Genomic DNA, 14,050 nt, shown 5'->3' on the forward strand with positions numbered 1-14,050 from the left:
ATTCTCAAATGAAAGACAGACGCTAACTGAGAACACTACCAATGACAGAACACAGGAAGATAGGGTCTACTCCATCTCACGTCTCAATCTAATTTCCCACTAACCTCTGACCTTCACTAACCACCATCCTCATCAAGCTTGCACGCAAAACCTCAAACCCCACTCCCCTTCAAAATGTCTCTTCTGTAGTACTGTTTGTGCATAGTGTAATAATAATGTTAGTTGTGTCGATAATAATGATATAACATTACTGTGGTTTGTCTGTTGTCAGCTTAACGTTGTGTTATATGTGTGTGTGACGTAGCTCTGACTCCTGTAGCCTGCTTTGCATCTTGACATGCTCACCGGCCATCCACCTCACCCTTCTCTTCCAGATCCACTTCCTCATGATTCTCTCAGCAAACTGGGCCTACCTAAAGGACGCCAGTCACATGCATGCCTACCAAGACATCAAAATGAAGGAAGAGCAGGAGCTGCACGACATCACCTCTCGCTCAAAGGAATGTCTCAATTCCTACACATAAGGATTACGCCCTCGTCCGCCCCTTACACCTCTATGGCTACACACACACACACACACACACACACACACACACACGCAGCCGCACCCAGGCTAGCTCATGCGGCCTACCGGCCCAAGAGAACACTCAGCTCCCATAACCTGCCAGCTGCCCTCATGCAGCACAGTAACACAGCTCCTAACAAACTAATGCATCAATGTCGCTTTCTGCAACTAACTAACCAAGACGTGTCGGAACCTCTGTTTTGTGTTTTGTATGTGAATATACTTTTGTTTTTATTTTTCTAATTGTCGAAGAAGACAAATACACCGTTTAGAAAAATGCTTTTTTTTGTTTTCTTCCTAATCAGTCTTTGCTGGTGAAGCTTGAAACATTGCACTATTCTAACACAAGAATGTAAAGAAATAGTGAAACTTGTTTTAGAGTGTTCTGTTATGATTCTGGCCTGACTGTTGGCCATTTATGAATAAGAGAGAGCAGGAAGTTCGTGTCAGCGAGAAGAGAATCTGATTTTTTTAAATCAAAGATGCAGTTTTGATAACACTTCATAGCACAACATGAAACGCCTTACAAAATCACAGTTATATTAAATGTGTTATTTTTAATTGCACACTTGTTTGGTCCTCCTGGCTTTGAATGGAGAGAATATAAGGAAGAGGAATATGAAGGCACAACAACATTCCATTGTAGAACAGAACATGCATTTGTTGGCTTCATTGACAATGTATTTATGTTACCCCTCTGCCCATTAAAACTACGTTAGGTTTAGATGACTTTTCTCTTGATAGTAGTTTTCCTATTTTAGGGCTGACATTGAGTTGAAATAGGTATGCTAATTCTGATTCTAGAATTTCACCATTTACATTCATCACGTGCATAAATAATGATGCAAAATACTAATTCCCTCAGGTGTACAATAGTGGGCCTACGTAGGTACACTTTATGTACATACACAGGTATTTTACTTAACCACGTGCCCATGTAACTGTAAGCAAAACCGTGGTGGTTTCAGATTTTAGTCCTTTTGGAAGGCAGAATACCTTACACTAAAATACATGTAAAGACTTTTTAAACTCTGGCAAGTGAATGGTGCCAACAAGAGTTATACTGTTAGACTGACCAAAATATTTCATCACCAAAGTGTGATACCATGAGTAATAATTAGTATCATTTTTGTTTATTAAATGCAGCATTTTTATAGCCAGTCTACATATAATTTAAAATGTCATGGTTAATGTCTTTGTGAGATGAAAAATAAATTTCAAATTTGACAATAGAGCATGAGGATGGTATACTACCCTGTTGGACAGTGGGGCTTGTACATCCAAATTATTGTTGGGATGAATAAATGCTTCCTATTGTATAGTGTATATCTCTCACAGTTAATTCCAAATTCCCATGTGACTTGAAGTTCCCTTTTGCGATTGTTAAATGTTCATCCCTATAACTACAAGATACAGGATGCTTACATTTTACTTGGTTGAGAAAAAAATGGCTATCTGTAACGAAACATTATTTGATTGAATGTGATGTGCTTTGTTACCATGGTAGACCTTACGATTTAGACAGTGCAAGTAAGATGTGTGAATGTTATCCCTTCTACATCCAGGCTAACTCAGTCTTAGGATGTGGATCTACAAAAAAATCAGTGCTTGTATGTGTACAGTGTAAAGATGTTACAAGTCAGGAATCTTTTTGTGATGTTTCAAATCTTGTTTTTTATTGAATATATAACCACTTAAGAAAAAAAGTTTCAAAATCTCTTCAATTGCATTTCAGTATTGTTTTTGACATGCAATTGTTAAAATAGTGACATAATTACTGATGTAATATTTTTCTGTTAGGTAGAGGAGACACAGGGATATTGATGTTTATTCATTATTGCATGAAGGAGAAAACTGTTTCTGCAGTGATACAGGTGATGTGTAGTCATTTGTACTGACAACTATGGTAGGCAGTGTTTGCCTGTTTCCTTTTTTTTCTTTTTCTAACAGAGAACAAATTAATCCATTGTATGTCCATTGTATGGCATAGTAGTCCTAGGTGTTTCTTAGTTCTTATTTTTCCAAGTCTGAAGTATATGAATCCTCTGTAGTATTTTGTAACCTAATAGTGTACCCCATTTTTTCTATGAGTGTCAAGGGCTTCCTTGTGAATTTATTTCAAGTGATACTTAACGCCTCACAGTATTATGAATATTAATCATCACCATATAATTGAAAATGGCAATCTGACCATGAATAGAATACGGTTCAGACAAAGTTTATAAGCCACTGTAAGTGTTGATTGACAACATCTTATTTTGTGAACAAAGCGGTCTCAGAAATATTGTAGAACAGATTCAAAAGTGGCCTGCAGGAAGATGACTGATGTGAAGTGAATTACTTTGATCATACAGTCTCATTATACAGTGCTTCCTGTGAAAAAAGTACCAAAAAATAATAGAAATCAAAATGGCTACCGATCAATCCCCAGGAGGACACCAATCCAACATCCTGTCTGACTGGGATCCACTCTGACATTTCTCTCTCAACCAGCCTGTTAACTGTTTTTATGAAAATAAAAAAGACTAAAATGAACTCCATTCAATTATGTACTGCATTTCTTTTCCATGTCAATGGGTATAGAACCTAATGTCATGGTACACACACACACACGCAAAAGTTGTAAGCAAGTGTCGATAAGTCACTTTGAGGCACTGTGTCATTTATAAATCGAAGGTTTATTAGTTAATGAACCAAGACTGACATTTATACAAAAAAACAATAAAGTAAGACGTACAGTAGTATTGCACCTTTCTCACACACGTCTTCACACTCTGTACCACCTCACCAGAACTCATCTGCATCTTCATGTGAGAAAGCAACGCTAAAGAGGAATAGAATAATCGTTTATTAGTATTAGTCTATGGATAGGATTGAAAAACACATTCTTGATAAATTGGTCTAAAAACCAAAATACTGGTATATCAGAGGAGAGGAGGTCCTTTCTTGTGAAGTGAGTCAGGAAACCTCACTGACAGTCTCTCTGCCAGATCTCAAATCTGCCAAACTCTTCTCCTCTCTCACAAGCACTGTGAAATGTTTAGACTTACCTGTCATCTTTCTCATCAGACAAACTCTTGGCCTCAGGGCTCCTGTGTTCTGGCTCCTCTCTACCAGCAGGGCTCTAAAATAACAACACAAATTCAAACACTCCACTGGATACACTCACCTGCTGCTTCAGTTCCACAAGAAAAACAAAGCTTGTCAGCAGATTTGTTGACACCAACAGGTCTTCACAGAAAAGTGTGTGTGAGTGTGTCGCACCTGTACATGCTGACTCCGTCTTTGCTCCATGATCATCTTCATGTACTTCTGGAGTGGATCTTTGTCTGAGGACGGGGCTTTCTCCTCCTGAGGCTCTTCTGCCTCCTTCGGTTCTTCCTGCCCTCCTCTCTCCTCATCTTCCCCCACCTCTTCATACTGCTGCACTTCTTCCAATAGCTAAGAAACAGATAGGTCAATCCATCAATGTTAAGGTCATTTTAGAAGGAGTCTAAAAACTTGGAAATTAATGAATAAATCAATAAAGGTGAATGTCAGTGCAACAGCCTAGTAGTTCATCCCTACCCTTTCTTGCTCCAATCTCTCCAGTTCTCTCAGCTCCCTCTCCTGGGCTTCCTCCTTTTCCCTCCGTCGCTTGTCTTCTCTTTCTCTCCTCTCTCGCTCCCACCTCAGCTCCTCCTCTTCCTCCTCCTGTCTGGCAGGTTCATCCAGAGTTTGTTGAACTTCTACAAATCAAAGTGGGTTCACTTGAGTTAAAAGAATGAGCTGAATCGGTGCTCCCTGCACAGTGGTTTTAAACGGGACTACCATATTGCAGTATAGTGGTGAGTTATCAAACATCAAGTTGGATAAAACATGGCCAGAGTATGGCCATTGCATTGTGGGTGGGGTGACAGATCAATTAGTCTAAAAGTTGGGTGTGCTCTTCTAGGGAGAGGGGATGTGCTCCATTACTAACCCCCCTGCAGCTGAGTCTCTGTGAGGTCCCAAGGGGCCCGAGATGGGGGGACAGTCAGGGGCCCATCAAGGGCCTCCTCCTCAGGGCCTGCCGTGTCCAGGAGCAGCTCTGGAATGTGTCTGGGCTCTGGAGGGTGGGGGGGGGGGAGAGAGAGAGAGTCACAATGAGGCCCTTTATGCTCTGGCCATAAAGCAGTGAGGCCAGGAGGACCAACACAGAATACATAATCAGCTGCCCTTCATCCATTGTGCCGGGCCAGTGAGGCCACTCTGGAGGCCAGTCACACATTCATTAAAACACAGCCATTTGAAAACAGACATAACTGATTTAGTAGTATGTGTTGTTGTTACAGTGATTTATAGATAACCTGTGTAAATGTATGGAAAGAGTAATTCCTGATTAAGGCCACCTTAAACTGATATGCATTACTAGCAGTCATTCTAAATGGGATTCACCAGTAAAAGTATGAGAATGAAGGCAACATATGGGGTTAGGAGGGGCATTTGGTATGGGCAGACATATGGCATACTATATGGCCCGTACCCTCTGTTGGTTGGCACTGATTCAGCACTCAGATTTTAAGATGCTTCTCATAGGTGAAAACATGCCTGGATTTGCAAACACTCCCAAATCTAATATGGATCAGTCAATCTGCAACATCAGATGCAGAAAACCTTGGATGCATCATTTATAATGAAATATGTGAATATTTCAATGCCACTGGTCAACAACACAAGCAAATATCCCAACACCATTCCTGCAGTGCTGAAGGTGCTGCTGCCCCCCCGCCCGCCCCTGCCCTTCCCAAGGTATGATTCCAGTATTACAGCATTACAGTGGGGAAACGCACAGGTGCTGTATGTTTAGGAAGCAAAGCATGCTGGGAGCACAGAGGGCTGTGTCATCTCTGCCTGGCGTCCTATAGAGAAGGCTTCTGCCATCTCAGATATCTCCAAGCCACAGCAGATATTAATAGACTGACTCCAGCATGGCGAACAGCTGCCCACGAATTAAGGTGACATTTTAATCATAATGCCGTTCAATGGTTACGGTCAACAGAGATTATATAGTGGAATGTAATAATACGACTGGAAACAGACACATCAATCATAATTCAGCTTGGTGTTATAGTGCTTTGTATTTTTCACGGTAGAATGGAAAGGTTGACTGGTTATGAAGTAAATCCCACTATTTAAGGACGGGGGACGATGTACAATAAAATGTACGTAGTAGCACATAGTCAACATAATGTGAATTGAAGTACATTAGAGTCATCAGTAGTGAAAAGTATTATGTAAACTAAACCCCATATTGAAGAAAGAGAGATGGATGAGTCATTTTGGTCCAATTTCAAGTACATATTAAAACAGAACACACCCCCAGCACAATATCCCAGGAATATACCCTGCACCTGTTGTGTCATCTGCTGCTTCTCAAAAAGCAAGACGGACACCAACACAAGATAACAAAACTGATCTGGGATTAAGAGTACCTGGCAAAGGCTCTGTGAGATCTTCAATGGTTATCTTCTCAGGCTGAGGGGAAGACTCTGACTCTGAACTGGAGAAGATGATTTGCTGTACCTGTGGTGGACTACAGACAAACAAACAACTGTACCACTGAACTGAATCAATCGTAATATATTGTTATAATGCCCTTCATGTGGTGAACCCTGGTGCTACCTGCATTGGCCTCGTGCGGTGCTCCTGAGCTGAGGGCTGAGAGGTGGGGAGAGATTGGAGGTAAAATCCCCTGCGCACGCCACCTCTCCGTGGAGCAGGGGGAGGGGGGAGAGCTGCCTCTCAGGAGACAGCACAGGAAACGCCACAGACGATACCTCAGCCTCTGAGAATGAGAGGAGGAGCAACTGTTAGTTACAAAATGCAGCAAACGACAGAAGATACAGCTTCAGCACTGTCATATGGGGTTTCAAAACGCTTAAAATGGTAGGGCTTAAAGTGGGAAAAAAGATGGAGATGACAAGATGTCGACTAAAACTCAGTATATGTTATGGACTGACTCAATGAATCACAAGTTATGAATGGGATATAAAATACTAACTATACACCAAGACAAGCATTGTTTTGAGCAATGACAATGAATTATTTCCAAAACACATTTTACAGTTTTGGCAGTAAAGCGCTTGGGACATTAAATCCGTTTGAAGTGAAACAACCCACTAAAACAGATTGCACGCTCCTACCTTCCACAGGCTCTGTGTGAAGCTGCCTCCTGGAGAGGGAGAGGGGTGTGGAAGACAGGCGTCTAGGGGGAGAGGAGCTGCCTTCCTGGGGGCGTCTGTCTCCTGAAAACCGGGCCTCACTGAAGTCCAGGGACTGGATGTCCCTTCCACTCCCTGGACCAGGGTACTGATGCTGGGCCTGGTCTTCAGCGAAGGTCACTCTGGGCTGGGGAGAGGTGGGGACTCTAGTACGCTGGGGAGGGGGTTGTCGTTGAGGGGAGAGAGGTCTGTGTGAGACCTGTGGATGCTGGGGTGAGTGGGGGCGAGGGTGGGGGGTGACTTGTTGTCTTTGGGGCGAGCGAGGGCGTTGGTGAGAGATATGTTGCCTCTGAGGTGAGTGAGGGCGGGGTGATACCGGTGCTCGTTGGGTTGAGAGACATCGCGGGGGCAGCATGTGAGACACCGCCCTCTGCTGGTAGTTCCTGTAAGCTTCCTCCAGCGTCTCCGCCTCCTTCTCCAGCTCTCTGATCCTGGCCTTGGCCCCGGCCACCAGCTCAGCGTCAGAGTCTAGGGAGCTGCTCCGCCCCCAGCGAGGCCTGCGCCCTCGAGAGGGCATCACACCTGCTTCACACACATCATCATAACCCGCTGCCCAGGCTCTCAGGACACCTCTGTCCACATAGATATCAGGGGGCACTAGTTTATCAGGACTGAGCTCCAGCACTGAGCGGTCCACTAGGGAGGGCTTAGGGTTACGCAGGACCTCGTTTTCTAGAGCTGCCCACCGCAATCACACAGAACCAAGAGATGAAAGGGGGAAAATAAATGGGGAGAGACAGAGGAGAAGATGAGGGCAAAGACAAAATACCAACCACCATAAGGAGATAAGATGGAGAAAGTGATTTGTAAACTAAGTCTAAGGGTGCTTGTCAATATCATGAAGTGGATTCCTCTCCTGGTCTCCATTCCTTCATCTGTACTGATCTGAGAACAGCGATTAAGCGAAAGTAGTGTGTCGAAAGCCTACTGTAGGACTTGCTTTCACCTGTTCAACTTTTGAAGATCAGAGCAGATGAAGGAACAGGAATGAAGAGAGTCAGGACAGGCCGCTACTGAGATGCAGACTACTGCACAAGCTAAGCTACAAAGGCTAGGCTTCATGAAAAATACATAGTTGTGTAGCAGAGCTAGATCCAGAAACTACAATATGCACACATGATTCAGGGTGACTAGCCATGTCAAAAAAAATAAAAAACACGCCACAAGGACCATGTACCTAGTTGTGTTTGTCGGAGCTGCATCTTGATGTCTTCTGCATGGGTGGTCATCCACTGAGTCCTCTCCTCACATTCTATGAGCTGGGCCTTCAACTGGGCAGAGCGCTCCACCTGGTATACACAGACACAGTCAACAAGAGGTTAATACAGACAGAGAACACCTCCAACAGGTGGACACAGCCAACAAGAGGTTACAGACAGAGAAGAAGACCCTGCAACAGGTGCAAGATGACATGCAGGCTCCCAATTAGACCGAAACCCAGATGTAAGGCCTAACTATAACCATGAAGAACTAAACGTCAGGCCAGTTGTGTGTTAAAGAGAAGAAGACGCTCTACTCTCCACATTGTTTCCCACACTATCAGAGAAGCATTGTGTCACTGACCTCATTATGGAGCTGGGCCTGCAGCACCTGTCTGTGGCTGTCAAACTCCTCCTCCGACAGCCTCCTGGCACTCTCCAGCCTCCTCAGCTCCGTCTGTAACGCCAGCTGCTCCACCGACGGCCTGCCCAGATCTACGGGGAGACAATCGGATAGGAGAGTCACAACATCCCGGCTAACAGCTTACACATTAGAGCACTCATTGTACAGTATATCCAATTACCAATCTTTAACTTTTCAACTATGGACAAGTAATAATGGGCTTAGGTTGAGTATTTTTCTTAAAAGCATTGTGACAATGCCCCAGAAATGTCAAGGGAGGTTTTGTGGCAAAAACTTTCATGTCAGGTGAAAATCAGAAGTTATGTGATACGCTCCAGTTAATCTCCTCAGCTAGCTACAGTACATTGGTTTGGCTGAGATGGTGCTGGGAGGTTGACATTATCGAGCACATGGTACTAGCCTAACTCTGTGGTTAATGAAGCCTACTGTTAGTAAGAAAGAGAGAGGAGGGGAGGGGGGGGGGGGAAAGAGAGCGGCCCATTGGTCCCCCGTCCACCCTTCTCCTCTGACAGGAAGAGCATTGTGTCCCTCAGAGAGGGATGAAGCATGGGCCCTCTGTCCCTCCTCCCCTCCGTCGCTTGGCCCCATCCACCCCCACATCCCCCCTGCTTTCACTTCACAGAGCCGTCTGTAAAGCCACAAACACTGCAGAGAGGCCCCGCATTGACAGTCATCTAGAGCACATCCAAAAAGACTTTGCCACAGTGCCAAGACCAGTTGGGCAGAGTAGACTGAATAGTTCCCACTACAGTGTCTATACAGACTCCACACAGCCAAAAACGACATACTGTATCCTCTCTGGGTTGGAAAAGAATTTCATGCATTATTTGTATATTTCTCAACACATTCCATTTGACCAGAAAATAGAGAGCATCTCTAAACTATGTAACCTCTGAACTAGCGAAAGTGATAAAACAAACGTTTCCCACTTAGAGAAAAGGACTAGTCAGAGAGAGATGCTAGAGGGTAAAATGGAAGCAAAAAGGAAAGGAAAATGTCACTGGTTCCCCACACGCCCAGACTGAGCCCACCTATGCAAAACTGAAAGAAGAAGGCAGTAGCCTATCTCATCTGGTAAGGCCATCGTTCCTCACCTGCCCGTAGGCGCTGGTTCTCCTCCTGAGCTTCCTCCAGCTGTTTCTTCAGCAGCCTGAACTGGGCCTGCTGCTCCACCCTCTCTCGCCTCAGGGTGGGGTAGTCATTCATGGTCTCCAGCCTCTCTCTCAGCAGCTCATTCTGCTGCGTTAGCAGAGAGAACTGAGACTGGGACGTGTCCAGCTCCATCTAAATGACAGAGAGTAGCATGCATACAGTAAGGGCCAAATCAGTATGTGAAAATGTTATGTCTGTGGATCTCATGTTATGTCTCAGTTGTACACATGAACTTAGTCAGCTTAAAACTGTGAACCATCTGATGACAATCTGTCTAAGGACAATCCTACAAAGCAGGGCCACTCTCTGCATTACAGTATCATTGGTTGCCAAGTTTACCTGCAATTGTCTCAACTCCGCACAAGCTCTGCGGTGTTCCTCTAGCTTGGCATCGATTGCAGCCGACTCCTTCTGCATACGAATAGTCTCCACTGAGAGAAAAGGAATGGGCGATGATAAGACATTCGTATAAAATGATACAAAGCACAACCGTTAATACATTGTTTATAATGAAGGCCTACAGGAAAAACACAGACCTTTGGTTCTTTTCTCATTCTCTGTGAGTGTTTCGGTCCTTTTGATGTACTCTTCATTCAACTCAAGCTGATATCTGATAGAGAGAAATACCAAATAATCACTAAGGTTATTTATACGAGGAAAGCATTGACATAAACAACATGGAATAATGACTGACAGTAACATAAATGCCATAGGCCTACATGTTAGTAATATAAGACAGTAATGTAACATATTATAAACTGGGTGTTTCGAGCCCTGAACGCTGATTGGCTGACAACCATGGTATATCAGACCGTATACCACGGGTATGACAAAACATTTATTTTTACTGCTCTAATTGCGTTGATAACCAGTTTATAATAGCAATAAGGCACCTCAGGGGTTTGTGATATATGGCCAATATACCACGGCTAAGGGCTGTGTCCAAGCACTCCGCGATGCGTCATACATAAGAACAGCCCTTAGCTGTGGTATATTGGCCATATACCCCACCTTCTCGGGCCTTATTGCTTAAATACAGCGTGACGGTAACATAATAGTTTCCTGAAGTGTTGCACTGCTTAGCGTACATCAAACGTCTTATACTTAGACTGTAACATGCAAATGAGCCACCTATCTCAAAACCATGACATGATAGTGCACGACAGTGCATTATGAGACTGGCACTGGGTAGATGCTCTATTCAAGAAGCCATGCATCTGGACTGCTTGTTGCACAGCCTCTGTGCCCAGTCCTCGTGCATGTTACACTAATGCTAACTGACAGCTGGCTATACTAGCCAGATTTACGATCTAAAAATAAGTACCTTGTGGTTGTAGGGTTTAAGAGGTGATAGATGTGGTGAGAGTCAAACTTATTAGCATTCAAAGCTACTTAGCCCAATTTTCAAGGCTGTACAATACACTGTACAGTATCATCCCTGCAATCCCTTTTATCAACTGAATCAGAAGGTGAATTAATTGTCCTTGATGAACTGGATCCAAGCACACAATACATCAACAAAATATGCATAGAGGATATGATGGTGAACGTCAGAATACTCATATTTTTGCTCTACACAAGAGTGCCACCTTCTGGATGCAGAGAGAATATATGTCATGGAATGATGAGGCCTTCTATGTGCTGGGAGGTGAAGGGAAATCCAACCGATAGAGCAGGTAACTATTATCTCAAAAAAGTACAGAACAGTCCAAGTAGGCTACATTTTGCAAAATGACATCATAATACCTTGAAAGCTCATTCTTCAGCTTTTGGTCATAGGTGTCCTCCGTCATCTTCACTGCAAACTCTCTTCTTCTCAGCAGGTCCTCCATGGTCTTGGTCTTGTCTTCCTGTATTTTGCAAGTCCTGTGGTGAATACGCATTCTGTGAGTAACATGCTAAACCAACCCTGATAACCCCAGTATGACAATGATTCAGCATGAGTACGGCAATATGACTTCATCTTACTTTTCAAAAGCCTCCATCCTTAACCTCAGCTCAGCTTCTCTATTCCGCACAGTTTCTATTTCTTTCAACACAGCTTGTCTCTGCATATAGACGTCTTTCTCCTCAATCTGAAAAACACAAATGAAATACAAAGTAATCCATAACATCACATAACCACACAACACCAAAAGCAAAAAGTTTAAGAAAATAGAACGACCCAAGTAGAACATGAATTGGCCACTGAATCTATGATTGGAGAACTGAATATCAAGTACCTCTTGTTGTTTCTGTAATCGATCGATGGCGTTCTTCTCCCTATTGATCAATGCCTCTGACTTCATCTTATAAGTCCTCTCCATGTCCTGCCTCAGCTGCAAAATCTCTTTGCGAGATTTATCTTTTTCCTCCATCTTCACTTTGGCTATTTCCACATCTTTATAATGTTGCAGCTGAAGAAGCAAAAAGCACCACGTTTCTCAATATAAACATTTCCAACACTAGAACATCAGAATGCATAAAGAGGCGTTGAGAAACAGAGTCATACCTTTGCATTCATTTCTGCTTGAACCTGTGCTTCAACTTCTTTTCGATATGCAGCAAGCTTAGATTCATAGGACACCCACTTGTCCCCTTTGTAGCGGAGAGCTTCATACTCCTCATCGATCATTTTCATCTTGTCAACTGCACACACAAAAGGTCCATTATTTAGTTATTAAATGTATGTCAAGCAGTATTTTACTGTAATACTTGGTTAATTTGAGAGTGCTTCATACATACCAAGAGATTCTCTATAAGCTGGCATAGTGGTGGTCTGAGTCTCAGCATCACATCGTTCTCCATGCAGATGATGGTCTGTTAATTCTATCAGGAGACTCATCAGGAAACCTGGAAGAGACATCAATAAGGGACATGACAGGATGCTCGAGCTGACAACAGGGGGCTTGGAATATGAAAGTAAACATCACGCAACATGCAACATACCCTTATTATCTTTCTGTGTGCTTGATGCCTGTTGAAAAAAATACAAATAACCATCATTCACATCATAGGTACAAATTATTATCATTTTGTATGATTTTACCAAGATGTTGTCATTACCAGAGATTTGTAAAGGGGTGACGGCGGGCTGATTTTCATAAGTTGAAGAAGGTCTCTTGAAGTGAAAATCTGGCAGGGTGTAGATGAGAGCATAGTCAACAAAGAGTATACTGTAAAGGAAGAAGCTGAGAGTTCAGGACCAGCAAAGCTGACCACACATTACTGGAGTGGGGTCATTCAGAGCTCCAACATAATACAATGCATTGTACAGGACCAAACATAAAGTACTGCGTAGTGATGGTGGGAAAGAAATCGATAGTTACATATCAGGACCTTATTTTTGACGATATATCGTATCATTTTGACAATATCGCAATATTATTTTTGCGCTAGTTGGCTGTACCTGCACCAAAATGTCATAGCTTGTTCTCCATCTTTTTTTAACATAGGGAGCCAATTTGTTTTCAGCACTTTTATTTCCATGACTGATCATAACCTTTGTTTCATGGCTTTCTTTTGTCCCTCTGCTGCAGACATATAGTGAGCAATATGTTTGGAACATTGAATCGCAATAAAATCACAGTATTGAATCACAATACATATCGTATCGGTATCATGATAATTTTTATAGTTGATGTCCCTGGCAATTCCCAGCCCTAGTACTGTGTTACTGCTCCAAAGCATAAGTGCAAGTGCTCACCTTATCTTTGCCCATGCCACATTCAGGGTAGAACACAGACAGGGTGTACTCATACCCAGAATTCCTCAGATGATCTACCACCAGACTGTTAGAAGCAGTGACCAGGACAGAGTCTGACTTCATAGGGACTGGCCTGGGAACAGTTTCTCCACTCAAGATGGGGTGCTTCAATTCATGGATCAACTGATTACGAAGCTGCGTCTGGAACAAGGAAATAACGTTTGACAAAGGGGGAAACAATGGTCTTTGGTAGTAAAATACTAAATACTAATGTAAATACTTACTTTAAGTGTGTCAAGCACTCCTCGATTCTTAAAGGTTTGGTAAAGCCTCTTCCTCAGCTCATCTGGGGATAAAGCCTCCTCCTTGGCAACAGACATGTTGACCTCAGTTGGGGAACAGAGGATCAATCAACGAATACTTGCTAGCTGGTTTTTCTTGCTGGAGACAAATACCAAATTCTCTGTAACGCGACTAACATGTATATAGCTAGTGTTTATGGCACTTATTTCAACGTATTCGGGTGTAAATGACCTGCTTAGTAACCAACGGCGTCCTCTCCAAGTGCCCACAGCTTTGAATTCAACGAACTGGCATGTTATCGTTCTAGTTCCGGTCGCACAGTTATGATGCATATATTATGTATTTGAAATCAGAAATAAAAACAAATACATTAGTCAACTAACAGATATATTATTACATATGCATACATCAAATGTAATATAAGGTATACAAAATTACAAAATCGCCTTGTTATTGCAAATGTATTTTATATTCAACTTT

At 43.0% G+C, this 14,050-nt stretch overlaps 2 protein-coding genes across 3 annotated transcripts in view; one reads left to right on the plus strand and one right to left on the minus strand.

Moving 5' to 3' along the window:
• The window catches only part of LOC121553215 (neuronal membrane glycoprotein M6-b), a 48,319-nt gene extending 45,214 nt beyond the window's left edge, over positions 1–3,105 (plus strand). For both annotated transcript variants that reach the window (XM_041866244.2, XM_041866225.2), the window contains exon 7: positions 375–3,105. In XM_041866244.2, the coding sequence (XP_041722178.1) occupies positions 375–524 (150 nt within the window). In that variant the 3' untranslated portion in view covers positions 525–3,105. The remainder of the gene's footprint in view (positions 1–374) is intronic.
• Positions 3,106–3,224: 119 nt separating this feature from the next.
• Positions 3,225–13,863, minus strand: ofd1 (OFD1 centriole and centriolar satellite protein). Its single transcript, XM_041866214.1, has 22 exons — positions 13,552–13,863; positions 13,268–13,468; positions 12,628–12,696; positions 12,511–12,538; positions 12,307–12,414; positions 12,074–12,210; positions 11,805–11,978; positions 11,551–11,657; positions 11,329–11,448; positions 10,119–10,192; positions 9,922–10,013; positions 9,525–9,714; positions 8,371–8,501; positions 7,985–8,096; positions 6,730–7,485; positions 6,209–6,371; positions 6,019–6,119; positions 4,527–4,652; positions 4,133–4,293; positions 3,830–4,006; positions 3,616–3,689; positions 3,225–3,389 (listed from the first exon to the last, which is right to left on the minus strand). The coding sequence occupies exons 1-22, from the start codon at positions 13,645–13,647 to the stop codon at positions 3,350–3,352; spliced, it is 3,237 nt and encodes a 1,078-aa protein (XP_041722148.1). The 5' UTR covers positions 13,648–13,863; the 3' UTR covers positions 3,225–3,349.
• Between the last annotated feature and the right edge of the window lie 187 nt (positions 13,864–14,050).

The sequence above is a fragment of the Coregonus clupeaformis genome, chromosome 4 (genome assembly GCF_020615455.1).
Source record: "Coregonus clupeaformis isolate EN_2021a chromosome 4, ASM2061545v1, whole genome shotgun sequence".
NCBI lineage: Eukaryota > Metazoa > Chordata > Actinopteri > Salmoniformes > Salmonidae > Coregonus > Coregonus clupeaformis.